Consider the following 21,764-nt stretch of genomic DNA (forward strand, 5'->3'; position numbering starts at 1 on the left):
GGACCCAAAACCAATGAACGGGGTCCAGTAAACAACATTCTTCAGTGTCTTACAGGTTTGAAATGACAAGAGGTTAAAGACATAAATAATGACTTACTGTATAAATAACATTTTTGGGAGAGAAACCAACATTTTGATGTTCTATTGACACTATAAGTCTTGTGTTATGCTCTGTTGTCAATCCCACAATCCCCTTGTGAGCCTGTCGCATCTAGTTTTTGCCCATGAAAAATGAAGATGAATGCGCGAGTCTGTGAGAATGGTTTACACGTATTTTGTGTCAACTAAAGCCATGTTTGTATTTTTTTTCTTCAGGAAAAGTCTGGACATGCAGTGCTAAAAAATCACAATAATCCTGGACTGAGCTCTGGGGAATATTTCACAAGGGGCTGAAGGTTCATTTCATAACGTGACATATATTGATAGACATATATAACCATCAGAAGAAGCAACATCTATTTTTAGTTTTTGTTGGAATAACGCGCAACTTTACTTCAAGAAGGACTTTCTACCAGCGGCCAACTATTCAAAAACTATGGAAATTCATTATTTGTTTTTTTACTAATACAACGCTGTCAGAGTACATTGGAGCAGTGCGATCTGACCGGGACTGTAATTTGGACTACAAAATTGGACAAATTGTGTTTAAGTCTTCAGAAACTGCAGAACAATTCTAATGTGCTGGTTGTGTTTGCTGTGACCAGAAGTGATTTTTCACTTTAACTGTGAAGCTGTGCATTCAAAATATGGAGATGCCCATAAAACTCTTTCCCTATGGAGGGCATTGTGTGTTGATTTTGCGTTAGTTGTCAATGCGGAATGAACCCATTTCATACACAGACTGCATGGGTTTTGCTCGAGGACAAACGTTCTTGTTTGGATTTTCTAGCTTTTGTACTGTACAATGATACTTGTTAAATAAATTAAAAAAGATTTTTTTACGATCCAAGTGTATTATGAGACCATCTAGCTTGCGTTTGGTTTGGAATGACGTTTTGTGCCATGATATTTGCTCTTCTCAGTGTTGAAAGCTCAGTGTGGTTCAAAACAGCAATACTGTGTGTTTATATCTGTAAGTCTTCAGGGTTAATGTTTGCATTCTGTATGATGCCATCAAAGCAGAGGTCTGCAGATTCAAGAACAGTGTCTCAGCTAAAGTCACATACAGTCCTGATATCGTCCACGTTGAAGTGTTTGGTCGCCGCTCAGAATATGTCGAATATGTCCGGTCTTAAACATTTATACGTTTTCATTTTATTCCTTGAGTTTTGTTGTTGTATTGCAGTAATCTTCTCAAATCATATTCTTGAAGCAATGAAGTGCCGTTTTTATCAGATCTGCGTTTTACTTTGCCTTATGAGAAAAAGGAAAATATTGATATATGTTAATATTTGGGAGTGAGAAAAAAGCGGTTCTGTTGTAAAAAATATGCCTGCATGGGCTGTGACGTTGATAAAACTGTGAATATTAGCAAAGCGACTGAAATAATAACAAAATGACATCTGATACGTGTCATTGGATACATTTGCTTACGTTTACATCATAGGATATAGATATGCATCTTATGTTTTTGATATTTGATTTTGTCAGTGCCATTCATGTACTGGTCAAATGTAAACATCTGTGGTTACGAGTAAATCTGTCAAGAACATGTCAAGGTCATTTTTACAATATTTCTTTTTTTTAAAGTTATTTTTCTCATACAAAACTGAATTACAGGTATATTGCAAAATATTGATATAACAGGGTTACTAAACAACATACAAAGATGGCATATGTCTTGACACAGTAAACACGATACGATGACAGTTATGAATTAAATCGTTTGAATAATGGTCATGAGAATATGTGGAAAAATGTGCGTACCCTCATGACAATAATGTCACAACGCAAAAATAATAATGAAAATACATATTTTCACCTATTATGCATCATATAATGTATTTTGGAGTAAAATGTGCCCCACGTGTTACTGTAAGATTCACTCCACCGATCATTCTTGATTATTTTGATATCATTTATATTTTGTATTGCAGTTTCATTTGTATTTTGTCCGAGGTGTAAGTGTTGAACAATTTGAAACGCATAGAAAATCTGCCACCGCGTCATGCAATGTCACGAATAAAATACCATAAGATTTTATACATACTGTATATCACGTGTCATCATTATAACCCATCGTCAACGAATATTTCTCTGATCAGAAAGTGCATGCTCGATGCGCAAATTCATAGAAAGCTATTCGATTACTTTCAACTGTATTGTGCTATTTTTAAAGGTTTAGTTTATTCTTTCTGAATGTGTTTCTTCAGTGCGGTGGCACCTGAGGTCCACACTCACAATGTTTATCATTTTATTAAGAGAAAATATTATAGACAATATTTTTCCCACTAATAAAGAACAATAAGATAAAAAATAAGTAAGGAATATTAAACCATGTCGTGAATTGAAAAAGAAAAACTGATGTTTAGCTGAAAGTCCAATGGTTACTTTACATGCAGTTCAAACAAACACAATCTATTGATTCTCTGTGTTGAGTTTGAGATGAAGCAACTCATTTACGAGAAGCGAAGGCTTGAAATAACAAAACGTTTTACGGTCTGTCATCTCTACTAAAGTCCGTCTTGGTGCTTTGTTACAATGCTGTGTTTTATGACAGCAAATTCAGCTTTCAGCAAAGCAACTCTTTGTCTGGCTTTTATATGGTAGGATTATTATTCTGTTTCAAGAATGTGATTTTGCATCTCTGCAGTCGGATGGGTAACTTTGATTATCTTACCAGTGCTGTCTTTAGCTTGCAAAGTCTTTCAAATGCGTTCATTCATTTCACTCATTTCAGTTTATCTGATCGAGATTTACTATGATATTTGGGGAATATGTTAAGCGACTACAAATTGGTGTTTTGCAAATGATTAAAAAAGATTTGACCAATAATCAGAAGAGTGCTTGTGATCTTAATCTATTGTGTCCCTTCTTGTTGATTTTCTTTTGACATCTTCAATTCTCAGTTCGGTAATAGTTTGCAGTTCAGGGGACAGGGAGGCTCCGCAACTCCCTCTAAAGCCTGTGGACTGTTTACTGTCCGAATGGTCTTCATGGACACGCTGTGACCCCTGCCTGATGAAAAGAGTGAGTGTTGTCTCTTTACATCACTTATTTACACCAGCCATTTCTAACATCTGTCACTCTTGTTTAGTTGTTTGCAATGTTAACAGCAGACAGAAATCTGATCAGTTTGGTCATCTCGGCCATTTTGTTAAATCACCATACTGCACACGATATTCTCAAATGAGTAGACGATATGTTTAAACAATTCATTCAAATGGAAAGAATCTTCTCAGATTAGGTCCAATACTGATCGAATGAGTTCCTTAAAATCTCTTCATTTTCAGTATCGCTATGCCACGCTGAGTCAACCGTCTGAGTTTGGAGGAGAATTGTGTGATAATCATGGCAGACAGGTGGAGTCGTGCACTCCTCCACCACAATACTCCTGTCAGAGACGAGCTCCTCTATGTCAGGGTTTCCGCTGTACCACCACAGGTGTTTATCACCACACTTTTCTCACGACACAACACAACCTCAAGACCAAAACCAATACAACTTATATCTTTTATACATATGTGTTGTGTCTTTTCGTATCTTCGTTGTCCTTCTGAAACCTCGGGTGTCCAAATGTGGCGTTTTTCGGGAAATGAAAAGAAAACTAATTTAAAAAAAGTTTCTATTGGTTAAATATTTGCAAAAAACAGTCAAAACAAACATAATGGATGACTAACAATAATGATGGTGACACAAGATACAAATCTCAAAAGGAGGTTTCAGAAAGACAGCCGAGACCCAGATAGCACAATACAGCTGTTTAGCACATACGTCTATTTGACGTCTGCATTTACATCTGCGAGACATCTGCAATACATAGTTTGCTCATCTGCGATACGTCTCGGAGACGTCTGCTAAACATCTTAGAAAGAGCTGTTATTCATCCATTCGAAATCATACACATCTTACAGACGTCTCCGAGACGTATTGCAGATGAGCAACCTATGTACTGTTGATGTAATTGCAGACGTCAAATGGACGTAAGCCAGATGTATATGTGCTACAGACATTCTATAATATAACTAGATCAAGGGTCATTTATCTAACTATAACTGAAAGACAGCTGAGACACAAGCAAACTATTTTGTAAAAAGTTTCTTATATTTAAAATGATGAACAATAGATACTCTACAACTCGTTTTTAGAGATTTGTCTCTTGTAACAGGACGCTGTGTGTTTGAGGATCTTCGCTGTAACGGTGATGATGATTGTGGGGACGGCTCCGATGAAAAGGGTTGTAAAAAAGTCCAAAAAGCCTGTAATCAGCCCACTGAGGAATTTTATGGAATCGAGAACCTTGCCAAAGGGTTTGACACAACCATCACACTTTCAATATTAACAAACGTGCGTCATTTTAAAGTCCAAAAAACGGATTCTTCCCAATGAATAAAATGGTTCCATATCCATGCGCTCTCATAGAAGTATGGCAATTTAAAAAGCTTTTATTTTCAGGGCAAATGGACATGGAATATGTTACATATGAGTAATCCGGGCAAGAAGCCACGTGCAGTAGAATTCTAATGACAGAAAACAAAGTTACAGAATAACAAAAGTTCCAGGACACTCGAGAATTCACTAAAAACAGGAAGCATAAAATCACACATCTAACAACGACAGACACCAGACAAAGGAAACACAAGGGCTTAAATATACAGGGTAACAAGACACATCTGAAACAGATCTTGACACAGAACCAATGAACAAAACAACAGGAACAGGAAGTAACATAAGTCCATAACATGAATGGGAAACACAGACAGGGATCTTGACAGAATATTTTCACTTATTGGGAAGAATCCATTTTTTTATTTGCATTTCCCCCTTCTACTTTAAACTAATAGTGAAGGACAATAGTTCAAGTCTGGCCCATATCACCGTTTATATAACATCCATCACTGAAATGCAATGAGCAAACAAACACAGCTGAAATTCGCCAACGCAGTGCTCTCTCTCGCTCTTGCTCCAGCTGGTTGACGTATGCGCATGCTCCTTCTCCCGCTCTCCATAGTTGACGCGTGTGCGTGCTCTTTCTTCTCGCTCTGGCGGGTTGACGCGTGGGCATGCTTTTCCGCTAAAATTGTCCAATGAGGGACAGATTTGCATGTTCTAAAAACAAACGTGTATCGAGCACAGAAATACTACGTTATACGTCCAACTTTTTTTGTTTTGTAGAAAGTTTTTTGACAAGTTGACCATGTCAAACACGAGAAGACATTTAACAGTGTAAAGAAATCAGAATGTATGAAACAGCGTTGCACATCTCGTCTAACTGAATGTCATTTTAAATATTGTTGTGAGAAGTACATAAAAAGTAAGCTAAACGAATACTATTTATTTTTTGTTTGAAAGAAGTATATTAATAACAGCACACTTGAATAAAGTCTGACAGAATGTGTTATGTACTGTAGTTTTACCAAACCTTTTTTGTCTCCAAATATAAAACATTTCTTCATTTCTAGAGTCAACATCATGAACGGCAAACTAGAAGCAGTGGTACTTGATAACCGCTACTATGCAGGTGGATGTCTGCCGCATTTTATCCAGGATAAACGATACAGAAAGCCATATAACCTGCAACAGTACACAATAGAGGCATGTTTTTTATATGCAGTCACAGTATTGCACGTTGCTAGGTTGATGCTTCTTTAGTAGAATACTTATTTGAAAAAGTTGTTACCATAGACGCGGCTAACAAACGTTTCGATTGAAACACGTTTTCTTTGTTGTTCCCAGACAAAAGGCTCACTGGATTATAAAATGGAGGCGTTTGAGTCAAAGAGTGAATACTTAAGGAGTGAAAGCAAATCTACTCTGTCCGAGACAAGTGTTTCTTTTGGATTTAATATTCCTAATGTTTTTGAATTCGACTTTAAGTACAATGACCACCACTATAAGAAATCAGCGAAGAAGTTGCGCCGTTATTCTGGAATGGTAAATCCTACATTTCGTTCTAATAATGTTTATGGATCAATATTATTTCAGACATAATGTTGGTTTAAATATTTCCTATAGGAATGTTGTTCTGGCCAAGCTATTATAAAACAAAAGGATACTTAAAATAAAAATATAGACCGTTTTGTATTGTTGCCCCACTACAGTTTTTAATTTTATCCCGCATGATTTAATTTTCTGTAATGTCCCCAGAGAAACAAATATGTCCGAGTGTACTCCGAACTTCAGGTGGCACGTTATGCGCTGAAGTCCTCAAACTTGATGTTACACCCAGAATTCCTGTCCCGCCTTAATGCCCTGCCACTGGAATACACATATGGAGAATACCGCCAACTCTACAATGACTACGGGACACATTTTGTCAAGGAGGCAACGCTCGGGGGAAACTTTGACTATACCCTCATCCTCAATGAAGAGAAACTGGAGAAAGAGAGTACGCTAACAACGATACGAAGGTTCCCTTCAAATAGTCACGTATCAGGTCATAATTTGAGCTTCTACTCAATGGATGGGTTTTGTCTTCATTTGCAGGCTACAAACTCAGTGATGACAAAAATTGTGTGAATGCTGGTGTTAAACTCGGGGCAAACATTAAGGGATTGTATGTGAGTGGAGGACTCTCAGGTGGCGGCTGTCGTAGCTTGCTAAACGAGGCTGGAGGTGAGCCAAAGTCACGCTTTAAGTTAAAATCATTGTCAAAAGATAGTAGCACACATATCATTTACTTTTCTATCTTTCAAAACCAATTTCTGTTTGTTTAGGTCTGTTGTGTCTACTAATGGCATGCGTTGTTGTCTTTTTACATGTTTTTGCTCTTCTGCCTTTTTGGTGGGGGTAACCTGCAAAAGTGAAACTTTTTTTTTAATGTAATGACCTGAAATTTTCTGGTAAATATGCCACACTAAACATTCTGTTTTTCTCTCTGGTGCTTTAGAGTTCAAAAAAACAAGTGATTTTTTGGAAGATGTTATTATTGTGGTGAGGGGAGGTGACAGCGAGAGTGTTTCACGTCTTGCTGCAAAAAAACTACCAGATCCAAGTGACATGCAGCTGTGGGGCGATGCTATCTTCTATAATCCAGAATTTTTAAACAGGAAGGTAATCTCAGTACGGGTGCTTCCCAATACCGTGATTTTATTGTGGTGGGGCTGTGGCTAAATAAAAACAAATGTATATTACATTTAGATCAATTTTATTGCAGTTTGACCATGGCTTCTGTTATACGCTTTGATGTCATATTCAATAATAATAATTTGTGACCCTTGACCACAACACCAGTCATAAGGGTCAATTTTGTTAAATGGAGATTTAATCCTGCTAACTATATGCTAGTTTTGTGTGTTGTGTGGTGTACTGTTTAAAGCTTAGGGCCTGAGCTGAGGTCTCCATATCGTTCCGATAATAAGTGGTGTCATACACTGAAAGAATTCATGCAAACAGCTAAAAAGTGCTGTGCAGTGTATATGCCCAGTCTTCTGAAACAGTTGTTATTCTCATTCTCTGTGGCCAAAAGTGAAGCATGCTGTCATGTTGAAAAAATGCAGTAAAGTTATCACGTTATGACAATTTCAACAGCTGGAACCACTGTTCGAGCTTGTGACGGGGCAAGACTTCTCCGGCGCTAACATTCTGAAGAAGAACTTGAAAAGAGCTCTGGCCGAGTACATGAGAGAAGTCAGTTCCTGCCAGTGCTCTCCCTGTCTAAATAATGGCGCGCCGGTTCTCAAAGGTGAGATCAGTAACTTACGGATGAGTTGTGAGATGATGTAGCGAAGAGTCGCAGTGGCAGGTTTAATATTGGGAAACTCAAAAGTTGAACTTTTTTCCAGATTGAATACAGTATATTTTGGCTTTACAGTGAGACATTAAGTCTTTTAAAGTCATTCCAGAATGTACTCCACAAACCAGATTGTCGCCCCGTGATCAGGTTAAAGATCTAAATATTGTAGAGCTGCCAGTTTACAGAATGACCGTTACGCCAGAACCGTGAAGTCAAATAAAACATTTGTTTGTTTGTTTCATTACAATTATGTGTTTTGTTATCAGGCACAAGGTGTGTGTGCGTTTGTCCACCCGGTTTCAAAGGCGTGAGCTGTGAGATCACCCAGAGAAAAAGTACGTCTATGTGTCATGTGACTTTTGCAATGTTATGGTTTCACTGCTTTCATACTGTATGTCGGTAAAGCTCATAGGCCTGTAGGATTAGTCATTTTATGATTCATGATTCCCCCCGCTATGCCTCAATGTGCCCTCTTGCCAAGCCGACACTTAATTCACCACATAATTCAAATATGCAAATCAAATAATGCTTATAACACCATCAAACATTAGTTCATGTTGAATACAAATTGCAAATACTGTCAGAATGCTGTCAATATACACAGTTTATACAGTAAAGGGATTATATTTGTTTGTTTGACATTGTCATTGACTATGATGTTTGATTTGATATATTATCATGTTGATATTATATTTGATTTACAAACACGCCCAGCATTGGCAGTAGATGCCAGTTGGAGTTGCTGGTCTTCGTGGTCCACCTGTACAGGGAGAACCCGGCAGCGGACACGCAAGTGTGACAATCCGGCTCCGACGGGTGGCGGGATGACCTGTCTTGGACCTCAAAATGAATCTGAGGATTGCATCTGAAATACTCACCCCCACAGTGTGCTTTTGTTTTGAAAAGGCATTTAATAAAGTCACACAATGAAACATTGTTGAGTCCTGTCCATCTTACATTGATGAGTTCATGTACTGTATGCGTGCATGTTTTTTGGTTTAGCGGAGCTGAAATCCACTTTGAACTGAACTGAACTGAATTTTACACAATGCCCCGCACACACTACACTGTAGGCGAACATAGCCACATGGAGAGCTGGAGACTTTCGCCGTTGGCGAGCGGATTGGACGTGTCTACAGATGCGAAGAAGTTGAGAAACATTTAAGTTTATGTACTGTAAATAATAAAGAGATTTTTGGTAGTAACAGCCAATTAAAGAGAAGACGGAGGCTTGCATGAATCTCCTCCTCTCAGCATAAGGTGGACGAAGTACACAACTTCTTTACTTGAGTGAAAGTACAAATAAACACTGGTCAAATAATACTCCACTACAAGTTGTAAAGACAGATTCTTAAGAAAATGTACACAAGTATGTTCTTTTAAAAGTACTCAAGTATTAAAAGTGAATTTCCTTTATGTCAGTGGTGCATTGTTTTATTGTTGTATACTGTGGTGAGCAGAGCGGGACAGCCGTGAGGTAAAGGCGCTAGGCCGGTCACGTGAGCGTCAGCTGTGCGCCAGCATCTCTCACAGAGGAGATCGGGAGCAGGAGCGACAACAGGGAAGTGCGAGAGCGGACCAGGCCTAGACATTGTTTTTTTTTTATTATGTTTGTATGGCCGGCAGTTGACTGTGAGGGAGCTTTTAAGTTTGTTTTATTATTTGTTTATTTAATTAAAAGCCGTTGTACGTTCCCGCCTCCTTCCTTCCTTTTATTGAACCTCGTTACATATACCTTATGCCTCTGAAGCAACCTACTGAATAGCTCACAGTATCAATGGTATTAAGTGATTCGCTCACTTCAAAATTGGCCCCCATTGATTTTCCATAGTATTCCTCCTATGGAAAGTCAAGGGGGCAAATTTTTAAGAGCTTTAAGAGCTTTAAATGTTTAGCACATATATGTTTAGTTTATATATAATCCTGTATGATCATATTGCATAGTTTTCTTCATGAGCCCCCTAGACCTATATGTATTTTTTTACACGTACATACCCATTTAGCCCTTGTTAAGTGGGCACTTACTGTAATTGAGTACCTACTCATTGAGTATGCCATTTCAGATTCAGCCTGAGGTTTCGTACCTTATATTTGTTTGCCTACTGCCTTTTGCCAACTATATAGCATGAAAGTATGTGATTTCTGATTCAGCCATTAATTTGAGCATCCCAATTCGCCTACTTAGGCCCTATACTATTCCCTTCAAGTATGTACTGCTTTTGTAATGGAAAGTATATACATAGAGCGACCAAAAGTTCCAAACAAAGCACCGAAGCCCATTCATTTCAATGTCTCCCAATCCCATCTGCTGTACAGTTGGTGAAATAACGGCATGCTTTAAAATCGAGTCGTCGGACATATTTTATATTCATAGATCTTATATTAATATTACTCCCTAGACAAAATGCTGCTATAAATGTACTAATCTGTGCACACGATGTGCTAATATAAGCACAACTTATGCAAATATTGTTGACGGCACGGATTTGTTTGGAACTATTGAGCGCTCCACGAACCAATGAGTGACCACGCGGCGCGAGATCGAGTGTCGCAACTCTGTATTTCAACGGCTCTGGGTGTAAAACACGCCTGTTTTGCATGGAGCATAATTAATATTAAATAGCAAGCGTTTGGCCAGCAGTCATTTGTCAAATCATCTACCACACGTTTCTTTCAGCGAATTAGGCAAGACACCTGGTCGCTTGCCCTTCAGCCAATCCGGTGCGGCCATCGGCGGCTGATATTTAATATTCATGAGCAAAGCCTTCAATACCGCGCGAGGTTAAAAAAATCAAGTCTAAACGGCATTGCGCGTCTGGACGCATCGTGTGAGTTATCAGGGTTTCATTTGTGTTATGTGATGTTTATGGAGCCCGTTTTCGTCCAAGAAGAAGAGAAAACAACAATGGAGCAGGTAAAGAACTTTTTTTGAGTGAAATTAACCAATTAATCAAAATAATAATAATAATAATAAAAGATAAACAAGCCACGTTGTGCCAAAATGGATGGAAGTGTTTATTACAAACACATTCTGATTTCTATTTTTGTAAATAATTGTCTATTTAGCTATTGTACACCAACTTTTGTCTTACCCTTGTAAGAACCATTATCTGGTTCACGTTCATATTTTAGTTTGGATTGGTGTCTAATTATAATTTACCTTTTATATTGCTTATAGGAAGTTTCCAATTTCAAATCCATCAGGGCAAAGTTTCAGGAGGAGATCCTGGCAAAGAGCAGACCCATGCTTCCGGAGAAACCCAAACGCCTCCCAACGGCAACTTTCGGCCGCTCCGGTTTAATAACCATAACCTCCAGTCCAGCTCTGGAGACCAAGACCCCCGGCCTACCTCGAATCATTTTCCGAGAAGAGCAGAAAGTTCCTTTAGGAAAACGGCCTATATCATTCCCGAGCTTTGCTTACACAACACCTGAAGATGGCGGAAACAGGCATTCGCTGAAAGTCAGACATTTGCCCCTCGTGTTGCCGATTTCAACCGAGCCGAAGCACGATACCGGCGCTCCTTCGTCGAAGCAAATCACCTCACCTCTCAAATGCATCAAGAAACCAATGCCTGCACCATTCAAGCCAAGCAAAATTTCACTATGTGCCAAAGAGATTGGAAAACACGGGCTGGAGCACATAAAGATACAGACAGAAGAGTCCGCTGTTAAGGCTGTGAATACAGAACATGTAGAGATCCATCAGATGATGGTGTCAAACCCTGGCTCGCAGTGTCCCAGTCCACAGCACCCGTCTACGTCTTCACCTTGCGAATCATTGACGGATTCCTCTCCTAACAGTGTAACCCAGTTCTTCGACCAGCATGTCTTCAGCACGCTCGAGAAAGCCAAGAGGAAGCTCTCTCATAAGAACCTGCTGGTGTGTGGCAGACCAAAGACCTTCTACCCTATTAAAGCTTTAACATCCACTGAAAGTCCTCCATCTCCTAGTGAATCTGAGAGCTCTCATCCCGAGATGGTGTTTCCTGCACGTGCAAGATGTCCCTTCAATGGTGTCCCCGTTTATGCCTCCACTTCTCCATTTCGGGCTAATAAAACATCACCAAGTAAGTTAAGGATCTTCTATGCATAAATGCATATGTATGGCATTTTCAGTTTCATCGGATGGGTGCGCCTGCAGTTAACTTCCTGTCTGTGTTTGGCTAGTGTCTAAAAATTATTCATATTTATATGTAATTGATGCTAATATTCATTTGTATTTTTATTTAATGTTATAATAATTTTATTAAACCAAACAATTGTCGGATAGGTCCTGTAGTTTTGTCGCATTTAAAGAAACTGTATGGTACTTTGACATCTAGTGGTTGACCTTGGTATCGCAGTCCAAATTTAAAATAATGGAGAGACAAATTTAGCCAAGTAACGGTTCTTCTTGGATCTTTTGCTTGTTATCAGAAATAATCTACAGGCACTCTATTGTGTGTGAATGTTTACTGGACGTTAAGGGCCACTCCTTTGTTTATGTTGTTGCTTTGAAACTATCTATAACGGTTACTTTATATAAAATCCTTTGAGGAGGTAGTAATGTTGATATTTCGCTTGTACTTCAGCTGCCATCACTCGTATAAGGCTGAATGGAGTCAGGCAGCTAGAAAAGGATCACTGTCAAGTGCGCAAACCTCTACCTGACCTGGCAACCCTGGGGCCTCCGCCATTAAAGCCACCTAGACCTCCGCATGTCAATCTCAGCAGATGTCAAACTCAAGGTCACTTCATTGACTCCTATGATAAACGCAGCAATGGTAGGTGGAAGTGTATGATTTGTTACTACACACATTCTATCATTTCATAACCGTGTTTGTGTAGTTTCAGAATGTGAACCTGAATCTGAGACTCTGGCCACCAGAAATGCATCGATGGAGGGTGCGACCATGCCACCCCCTGAATTTCCAGATTTTGATAGTTTTGCCCCAGTTGCCATGGACAGTAATGCAATGAACATCGCAGCTCTGGAACTAGAGGCGACAGAATTTCCAGAGTCGGGTTCTTCGCCTCCGCCACCTCTGCCGGATGAAGGCGATGGCGTGTGCTTTCAGGCTCGGCTGGTTCAATATAGTCCAAGTCGTAATGGTTCACAGAACATGTGGTCAGGAGAGGTTCACACTGGATCTCTAGAGGAGAAGAGATATGTAAAGATCTTGTCATCGGATGCTCCTTCAGAACCAGTGTGTGCAGATGTCGGATTGAATGGATCACACGCTGCAAACAACTCAAGCGGTGAACAGCAACTTCCATCAGAATCAAAGTAAGTGTTTGACGTATGAGAGGTTGAGCGGATCATTCAGGTCGCTGAAGAGCTTTGTCAACTGCAACAGAGTAAAACTGTTCATTTTGAGACCAAAGATGCCACAGAGACAGAACATTGATGTACAACTTATAAATCAAGTGTAAGTGATGCAATAGGTAGCTCCGAGAAGCATAAACAATCAAGGGCCAAAATGACGCATTTTTGTTTTTTGTTATACTGATTTCACTTTTATAGATCAGGCATTTGGCCTTTTTAGTCTCGTCCTCATAGAGTTTTTTGTTGTTGTTCGCCTCAGCTCTTCTCAGCACGAGCATATCCATGACACTTGTGATAATTTCTATGAGGATGTGGAGACGGCCCCCAAATTCCCTTTCTCTCAAAACTCTCGGAGGCGTAAAGGACCTCCAAAAAGTGAGTGCCAGATTAGTAGTCATGTTAACAGGTAGCAGTTTCACTGTAGTGAGTTTTTCTATGGTTGTTTTTCAGACCCGTATGCTGATAACGGCCATGCGGTGAGTATCGATACTTTAATTTACTGTTCGTTTTAGGATGACGTGTCATTGTGCATATGCCAAATTTTTTAAAATCTTCACATATTTTTAATATGACTATCTTCATTGTTTGACAGAAAGAGGAGGTGCGGAGACATATGTGGCATGTCACTCCGTGGTTGGTCTGCGTTCATATTTCATCTGGGAACGTATCGTCTGTGTCATCATTTATCGCGTGATTGTTTTAATTTTCTTTTTTCTTTTAAGGTCCAGTTCTGAAGATCAAAATGGCCCAACACAACAAGACAGGTATTGGTTTTGAATTCAGCTTCATTATGATATGTTTGTGTCGATTGATGAAGGACATTTTTTGCATTATCTTTTAGCACATTGAACCCGAATGCGGAAAGCAATATTTATACCTTACTCTATCCAACACTGCTGTATATTTATATAATAAGATAATCAGATGAATTGCAATTCTGCATGACAACAATTGTCGTAAATTACATGTTTTTTGTGCGTCTTCCATTTATAACTTGTATTATATTCCCAATATTGGCACGGATGTTCATCACACAGTAAAAATGTGTACCATGTGTATCCTTTGATTCTTTCAGGAAAGAGCAACTAAGCCCTGAACACCATGATGAGAAAGAGCAGAAGAAGAAAGAAAAGCATCGTCTGGAAAGGGAAAAGAAAGAACAAAAAGAGAAACAGAAAAAGAGGAATGAGATGCACAAGAAATTTAAAGTTAGTGACTATCACGCAAGTGTAAACGTGTATGTGCACTGTAAAAAAATGAAGCTTTTTAACTCAGTTTTTTTGAAGTCCTGATGTGCTTCCGATGCCAGATCACCGGACTTGAAGAGCCCATGTATCACGCCAGAGTTCTCGTGGCCAGCAAACTTCGCAAAAACGTCCTGCCCGTCAAGAGCGGAGACGTCATCAGCATCATCCGAACGGTCAACTGCCCCAAAGGAAAGTGGCTAGCCAGAGACGCCAACAACAAATGTGAGATGGGCTCAAAAATGTTGCGTTTCAGACAATGGCGGGAGTCTCAGGGTCATTATGTAAACGCAGTACTTACAGTATTTTCACCACCGTACTGTATAGCATGACGTTCTTGCCCTGTTTTCAAGATGGCTACATATCTGTAATGAATGTGGAGTTGAACATTAAAGAGATGCTGGAGCTCGGGAAAAGAGCATCGCAGGCCGCTGGACGAGGTCAAACGGATGGAGATAACCTCAGCTTCAGCAGCAGGTGGAGATCCATATAACTGTGTGTACACAACGTATGTGTTATGTTTATGTTTGAACAGCACTCCTGAAATTATACATCAGTTCATTATGATTAAGGAATTTGATTGGTGCTGATATTTTGTGTGATAGCACAATATATCAAATTATCGTGATGTGCATGAGACATTGGTTTGAAGTTAAAGATTGTAATGCTTCAAAAAGTTATTTACACAAGATTTAAGCATCTGTGCAATGCAAACAATGATTTCCTTACAGAGTGTTTTTGTCTTGGTCAAGTGCAAATATCTAAACATTCTTTAATCAGAAATACATTTGAGAAATAAAATCACAAAATATTAAGGCTTGTTTTCTAAACGAAAAAGGTGTTTATATCTAATATTTAATTCAATCGATGCTTTTGCATCTTATTAAAGTACTTTAGTTGAGGAGAAAATATTTCACTTTGTTGTCAGTTGAAACTTCTGTCATCATTTACTCGCCCTGTTCTGCTGGTATGACTTTCTTTCTTCCGCAGAGCACGAAAGAATATATTTTGAAGAAAAATGGCGACCGAACAGCACTGGACCCTCGCTTCTGTCGTATGAATGCAAAGCCAATGCAAGGGAATGGGGTCCAGTCAGCCACGTTCTTCAAAATAACTTATTTTTTGTTCTGCGTAAGGAACTTATACAGGTTTGAAATGACACAAGGCAGAGTGAATGATGAATATCGCTTTTTCAATCACTTCATTTCTGACTGATCTTGTAGAAGTCTTTTTTTTTTTGCACCGTGTGCAGTGCTTCAATGATGGAACTGGATTGTGCAACACTGAAGTAACATTGTCTTATTTACTGAGCATTACTTTGTCAGTAAACTGTTACAAAATAGAGCAAAGTGCATTATGTAACTGTTTACTCTTATGTGTGCTGAGGGTTTCTGACCCACAATCTAAACTGCAATGATAAACATAAATGATCCTCTTTTTTTACCTATTGTGTGTTGTAGGTCATCTCATCAGAATCCAGTGCTCACAAGCAGCTGTAAGTGTCTTCCTGTTTGTTTGTGTGTGTGTTAATATATTTATCAATACAGTACTTTTGTGTTTATTTCACATAGTTCTCTCTGTGTTTGTGTTCAGTCACTGACGACAGTGAAGAGTGGACATGTGATGAAGAGACAGTGTCGCCATCTGCTGAAAATTTGTAAGTATTACAACATTGATCACAACTGACTTGAATTCGATTCAACCTCATTTGCATTCATGTTTCGAAGATTGTCATTTTTTTGTAGCTCATCTGGTTAAAAATTATGTTAGCAACATTAAGGGAATACTTCAGTCAAAACATATTTGGAAGGATGCTTAAAACCAGACAGATTTTGCCCCCCATTGACTCCCGTAGTAGGAAAAAATACATAATAGTCAAAAGTGCCCCAGAATAGTTTGCTGTACCACGTTCTTCAAAATGTATTTTTGTGTTCAACAGAACCAAACAATTATGTATTTTTTCCTACTATGGAAGTCAATGGGGAGGCAAAAAATGTCTGGTTAAAAGCATTCTTCCAAATATATTTCTCTGTGTTGATCAGAACAAAGACATTTATACAGATTCGGAACAACTCGAAGGGGATTTAAAAAGTTTTTTGGTGAAGTATCCCTTTAAGGGGGTTCGATTCCCAGGGAATGCACATACTTAGGGTGACCATATGTGCCCTTTTGTCCCGACACGTCCTGGCCAGGATTTGGGTTGCATCTTCCGGCGGTCGCATTTGTCCATCACGTACATAATGGGGGTTTATTATTTCAGGTTTAATTTCAGAAAAGCAACCGTTATATTTCAAGGTAAGAAAAAACTACAACGGCGATAGGTCTTGAGAGAAATTCATGTCAATTGTAACGTGTTTTTAACTGAAATGTGAGAGCCGTATGTGGTTGACAAAAGCAAAAAAAAGTCGTTTTGAAAACTTGCTTCTGCTAGTCGTGCTATGGTAATATGGCCCATCCAGTCAGAATGAGTTCAATCGATCCGTGTTATAAGAGAGTTTGTAACCTGTTTTCTGTGGTTGTGTTTCTCATGTTTCAGTAGTCAGAACAGAGCTGTCTCTATGCCTGACATGTGTAAGTACAGCTTGTCATTTCTGCTTTCCGTGTGTTCTGCACACTTCATCACTTTCTCTCCTCTTTCAGTTTACAGCAACTTACCTGCTCATCATACTGTCAGTGACTGCAGCACGGAGGACATCAACACGCAGTGAGTCGGATACACGAAACATGTCCACATGTGAAAACAAGGTTAGCTTTGAAACGCCGTTTTCTTTTTACTTGGCTGATGCAACATGGCATTTGGGAAAAAACCCGAAATGACACCTACCTTGACTGTGATCTTGTACACGTATAGAGAAATGAAATAACAAAATAACGCTCTTTAAAAGGGTGCTCGACTAAAGCCTGTCCTATCAGAAAATTAAATGAAAAGTCGGCACACCAAAGCTCCAAAATTCTAATAAAATACGTTTTGTGAAAGCGTGTTAAAATCTGTTTGGAATTTTGGAGCTTTGGTGTGCCGACTATTCATACATTTTGCTAGTGGAATATGTCATAAAATGTGTGTACTCGCTTTGAAATGGCATTAATGTAAACACATCCTTGCATATGTCAGGAGTGAAGCTCTGCAGAAACTGGCTGTGTTTTTTCAGAACGGCCATGGAAACCTCATCACCACTACGGAAAATGAACTCCATCTTCCAAAGTATCCTTTTATTTCTGACCTAATTTCATTAACAAAAATTGAACCGGAAGATATTAATGTCGTCTTCGCTTTTTCCTAATGCAATATCAGCGGTGATGATCCAAGTAAGTGACGGCAGTATTTCTCAGTTCATCTGCGGGGGTAACCCGGGGGGGGGAGGGATGTTGTGGAATGGCTGTTGCTTTGTCCTATCAGCTTTTTCGGGAATTTTGGGAATCCCTCCCCAAGTTATTCAGCAGGACGTTCACCTAAAAACTGTACAAGTTTACTATTTTCTATTTTCAAGTGAAGAATTGAACATGGAAAGACGTTTCTAGCTTAAGGTCACACACGCATAATGTCATCGTCTTGGCAGTTACGCTTAACATCACTGTTGGCGAGCTGTTTTGAATCATTGGAAGAAACACCTTGGTTTAGCCTGATTTAGTTTGACGTCACAACTGTTTGTTGTTCAGTTTCACTTGTATAAAGCAAACTGTGTCAGAGTGCTATATACTTTTGTATTCAGAAGAAGAAAGATCACTTTCTAAATACCATCTTTCCCACTTTATAGGTTTTCTTAGTGCCATGGATGAGCCTCCGTACTTGTAAGTATACGAGAGAGAATACAAATAAAAACGCTGAACTAGAACTATAAATGACTAGAAATTGCCATTTTTATTGCATAGACAAAAGTTGATCCTTTTTAAACGTGAAAATGTAAAATTATGCTGAACTAACCTCACTTTCAGAGGCAGAACTACATTTCCCCATGTTTTACTCGTCCTCATAGCATCCTGACTGAATATGGTTTTCTTCTTGAAGAATAATGCAGTCGGCGTCAATCTTCCAAGAGGTAGAATGATAGTGAATGGGGGAAAATATTTTTGAAGCTCCAAAAAGTGCATCAGTCCATCAAAGAACGGCTTGACACAACTCCGTGGCCTTAACAAAGGTCTTCTGAAGTCAATCCATTCTCTTATTTATTTAAGATAAATAAATATAAAATATCCATATTGACAGCGCTATTAACATTAATGTCTAACTTCAGTTATCCCTCAGCTGCACGTGAACCAGAGGCTTGTTTTTCTGGCAAAAGTTAGATATTAATGTTCATAGCGCTCTCAATATGAATAATTCTCTTAAACAAACGCATCATGTATGACATATCACTTATTGCTCCCTGAACTCCCATTCTACTGCTTGGAAAAAAAATGATACCTGGTATTCAGACTGCATTATTCTTCAAGAGGAGAGTCAAATTCAGTTTGGATGCCTTGAGTAAAACATGGGGACATTTCTATTTGCCTCTGAAATATCCCTTTAAAAACATTGCTGTAAGCCGTAGGCCAGTGACATGCCTTCGTGTTCAATGAAACATACTTGGCAAAAATGTACAAAAGTTAAAACTGATATAGCTTTAATATCTCAAGTGTTTGGGGGAAAATAAAGAGAAAGCAAAAATGTGGGTTAATATCCTCTTTCTGTTCATGACAGAGAGGCAGAAGACTTTCAGTTTGCAGACATTGATCTACTGCCGCCCCCTGCGCTCTACGCCGACTCTCAGTGAGACCGCTGGTATGGGTGCTACGGTTTCAGTAGTAAAATAACTTAAAAAACATATGCAAGAAATATTGCGAGAAAAGCCAATGAGAACGAGAGTTTTGTTTTTTCTCCACAGTTCAGTTGATCGCAGTCGCTTCTGTCATGACTGAGAAGTTTCACGCTTGATCGGGAGGTGGTCTTTACTAGAAATCCATCACTTTTGGGTTTAGTCACTGAGAAAAATGAAATGAGACATAAACGTACTTTGTCTCCTTATAAAACACTACAAAAAATGGTGGCATTATGTTGGCAGTAAACTTGATTGTGAGCAAAGAGCAGGACATGAAATGGGAATAGCACACTGTGCTACGGTATGTACTACATTACTGAAGTCCAAGTCATCTGCACAGATTGAAAGTGACTTGAAATGAATTCTGTAAAATACACCTTTGAGTTGGTTTTGTTTTCCTTGTTGTATTGTGTCTGTATTATGTGGGCACTTTGGACAGTTGGTGGTTTAATCACATGAATGTTGCGTGCAATAAATTGTTCAGTATACCGCAGAGATTCGAACATGTTTTCTTTATGAACTGACGGATACTGTTTGGAAACACGAAGTTTACTAGCGTTTACTTAAATGTCGGAAATTACCTTGATAGAAAAACATTATTGTGCCAATATGATTATTTAATTGGTTTAATTGTTAAAAAATGTTTTTGAAATTGACGACCGAATAAAGAAGTAAAAGCAGCCAATAAGAGAACCCTGAATGGATTGGGAACTGCTTCAATACTCTTTAAAGTCGCCATGAAATTAAAAATATCAATTCAAATCGATCTACACAGCTTGCAGGATTCATTATAAATTTTCCTGTATATCATTATTTTAATTCATTTGCACTTGTAATCTTTAATAAAAAACGTGAATCGCCCCCCCATCGAAATGACCTCTCTTCACTTCTGGTCACGAGGAATGGCTGCATGGATTTTGACGCATTGCCGCAAATGGTGTTTGTGTTCGCGTCCACATACAGTGAAACACTGGCGCTGAAAGCTCCACAAGCATTACGCGTTCAGTACACGCAAACGCGTCAATCTTTCACACATAGACATGCAAAACAAGCAGAATGCATATTAATACAGTATTTGAATAATTCGTTCGCTAAGTTAGGAAATAATACATTTGGCAGATTCCGTGCCATTCTGTGTTATAAAGCAAATTCAGTTTTATGCCTGGATTCCTCGATTCCGTCCGTCACATTTGGTATCGGACTTTGGTATCGGTGTCATTCCGAGTACAAGAGCTTGGTATATCTGTATCGGTGCATCGCTAATTTTAACAGTATTAAAAGTTAAATAACTACTAATAAATTGGTGATAGTTTGCCCCCCAAAATTTGCTTATTTACATTTACTTATGTCGTGGAAAATGGAAGATATTTCTTACGAGTGTTAGTAACCAAATGTTTTGGTCTTTAATTATAATAATTTAGCTTAAAACACAATTATGGCCGTTTTAGCTTCTGAACATCTGAACCTAGTTTCAGTTTTTTCTTATTGTGACTTTAAATGATATTTTGGCCCAAATGTCATGTGTGATTAAGTTGCGATTATGTACATCATGTAATTAATTAGATTAAAAATTTGAATCGCTTCACATCCCTAATTTGAAATGAAATTTTAGCATTTAGTATTATTCCTAGTATTTTTTCTAGTAATCTCACTTTACCTGTGTTGTATACAGGCTTGACCACAATAAATCTGTAAAAGACATTAGATAAAGAAGTATACATCACAAGATTGTTCGTAGAGCACAAAATATGAGCTCCAATACAAATGATACATCCAATATTTCGACTGTAAGACTTTAATGCTTAAAGCGATACTTTACCCCAAAATGTATTTCTGGTTGAAGTACCGCTTAAATGCAGTGTACAATATTATGACTAATAGTTTTTAGTGTACATATGGCATAGGTTCCCCGGTTTCTCACCCCTTTCAAAAACTTCTGAAATAAAATAGTCACTAAACACGATGACGTGGCAGCTTACCCCAAACGGGTTCTTCACACACATCGCAACAAAAATGATGACCCCCTATAGTGTACTGCTGTACTGTACTGTTAAAACGTTTGTTTTACACACTGTGGTCAGGATAGTCCCACACGTGGACCTCTATTACATCTGGAGATGAGAAAATATGGTCCAACACTTCATTTCACTTCACACCTAGAAACAGATGGCTTTGCTCTTTTCTCCTCGGGCAGGCAGACGTTACACATCTCTGCCCATCAGAACATTCTTAAACAGCTAACACAGAATTGTTACCCGTCTTTTTCTCTGCAATTCATTTCTTAACTCCTGATCACCACCTCTTTTTATTTAAACGGCTATATATACTGTTAAACACACCAACGATTCCTTGTGTGCTCACTTGGCCAGTAAAGCAAATTCTGATTCTGAAGTGTGGTTGGTGATGTGGCTTGTTGGCTAAAGACCTGACTCAAAGATCGTCGCTTCAACCCCCAAAGATGTGTCTTGTTTCAAAGATAATGTGTATAAAAATAGTTTCTTTAAATATCTATATGCACTGTATATTGACATTGCTTCTCTGGCCCTTTAGATGGCGATTTGTCAAATGAGCACTATACAGTA

General features: G+C 38.7%; 2 protein-coding genes across 5 annotated transcripts; both read left to right on the forward strand.

Moving 5' to 3' along the window:
• The first annotated feature begins 2,514 nt into the window (after nt 1–2,514).
• c8b (complement component 8, beta polypeptide) lies at nt 2,515–8,769 on the forward strand. Its single transcript, XM_079452384.1, has 12 exons — nt 2,515–2,705; nt 3,009–3,129; nt 3,393–3,543; nt 4,268–4,409; nt 5,562–5,694; nt 5,836–6,033; nt 6,247–6,487; nt 6,586–6,714; nt 6,989–7,152; nt 7,630–7,783; nt 8,101–8,169; nt 8,549–8,769. Exons 1-12 carry the CDS (start codon nt 2,641–2,643, stop codon nt 8,701–8,703), a joined length of 1,722 nt encoding a protein of 573 aa, XP_079308510.1. The 5' UTR covers nt 2,515–2,640; the 3' UTR covers nt 8,704–8,769.
• A 1,839-nt stretch (nt 8,770–10,608) lies between these two features.
• Nucleotides 10,609–19,865, forward strand: LOC306892124 (uncharacterized protein). 4 transcript variants are annotated; one of them, XR_013786432.1, is made up of 19 exons: nt 10,609–10,748; nt 11,013–11,904; nt 12,409–12,600; nt 12,665–13,103; nt 13,402–13,517; nt 13,593–13,618; nt 13,735–13,775; nt 13,865–13,906; nt 14,218–14,350; nt 14,452–14,611; nt 14,740–14,863; nt 15,847–15,881; nt 15,980–16,043; nt 16,923–16,957; nt 17,027–17,090; nt 17,499–17,588; nt 18,142–18,175; nt 19,065–19,145; nt 19,249–19,865. XR_013786432.1 is itself a non-coding variant. In XM_079452973.1 (19 exons), the coding sequence occupies exons 1-18, from the start codon at nt 10,695–10,697 to the stop codon at nt 19,135–19,137; spliced, it is 2,577 nt and encodes an 858-aa protein (XP_079309099.1). In that variant the 5' UTR covers nt 10,612–10,694; the 3' UTR covers nt 19,138–19,145; nt 19,249–19,682. The 4 variants fall into 4 exon arrangements, 2 of the variants coding, with proteins under 2 accessions (XP_079309099.1, XP_079309098.1); XR_013786433.1 differs by having other exon boundaries at nt 10,612–10,748; nt 14,740–14,881; nt 19,249–19,674; XM_079452973.1 differs by having other exon boundaries at nt 10,612–10,748; nt 17,536–17,588; nt 19,249–19,682.
• Nucleotides 19,866–21,764: the final 1,899 nt, after the last annotated feature.

This window comes from Barbatula barbatula (assembly GCF_947034865.1).
Source record: "Barbatula barbatula genome assembly, chromosome: 3".
Taxonomy (NCBI): domain Eukaryota; kingdom Metazoa; phylum Chordata; class Actinopteri; order Cypriniformes; family Nemacheilidae; genus Barbatula; species Barbatula barbatula.

Bases quoted from the DNA above. Each gene is read 5' to 3' on its own strand.
- c8b (XM_079452384.1), top strand. From the start codon at position 2,641: ATGCTGTGTTTTATGACAGCAAATTCAGCTTTCAGCAAAGCAACTCTT. The intron at 4,410-5,561 runs GTTTGACACAAC...CTTCATTTCTAG, and splicing joins ATCGAGAACCTTGCCAAAGG to AGTCAACATCATGAACGGCA. The intron at 8,170-8,548 runs GTACGTCTATGT...AAACACGCCCAG, and splicing joins TGAGATCACCCAGAGAAAAA to CATTGGCAGTAGATGCCAGT.
- LOC306892124 (XM_079452972.1), top strand. From the start codon at position 10,695: ATGTTTATGGAGCCCGTTTTCGTCCAAGAAGAAGAGAAAACAACAATG. The intron at 14,351-14,451 runs GTTAGTGACTAT...TTCCGATGCCAG, and splicing joins AGATGCACAAGAAATTTAAA to ATCACCGGACTTGAAGAGCC. The intron at 16,958-17,026 runs GTAAGTACAGCT...CTCCTCTTTCAG, and splicing joins TGTCTCTATGCCTGACATGT to TTTACAGCAACTTACCTGCT.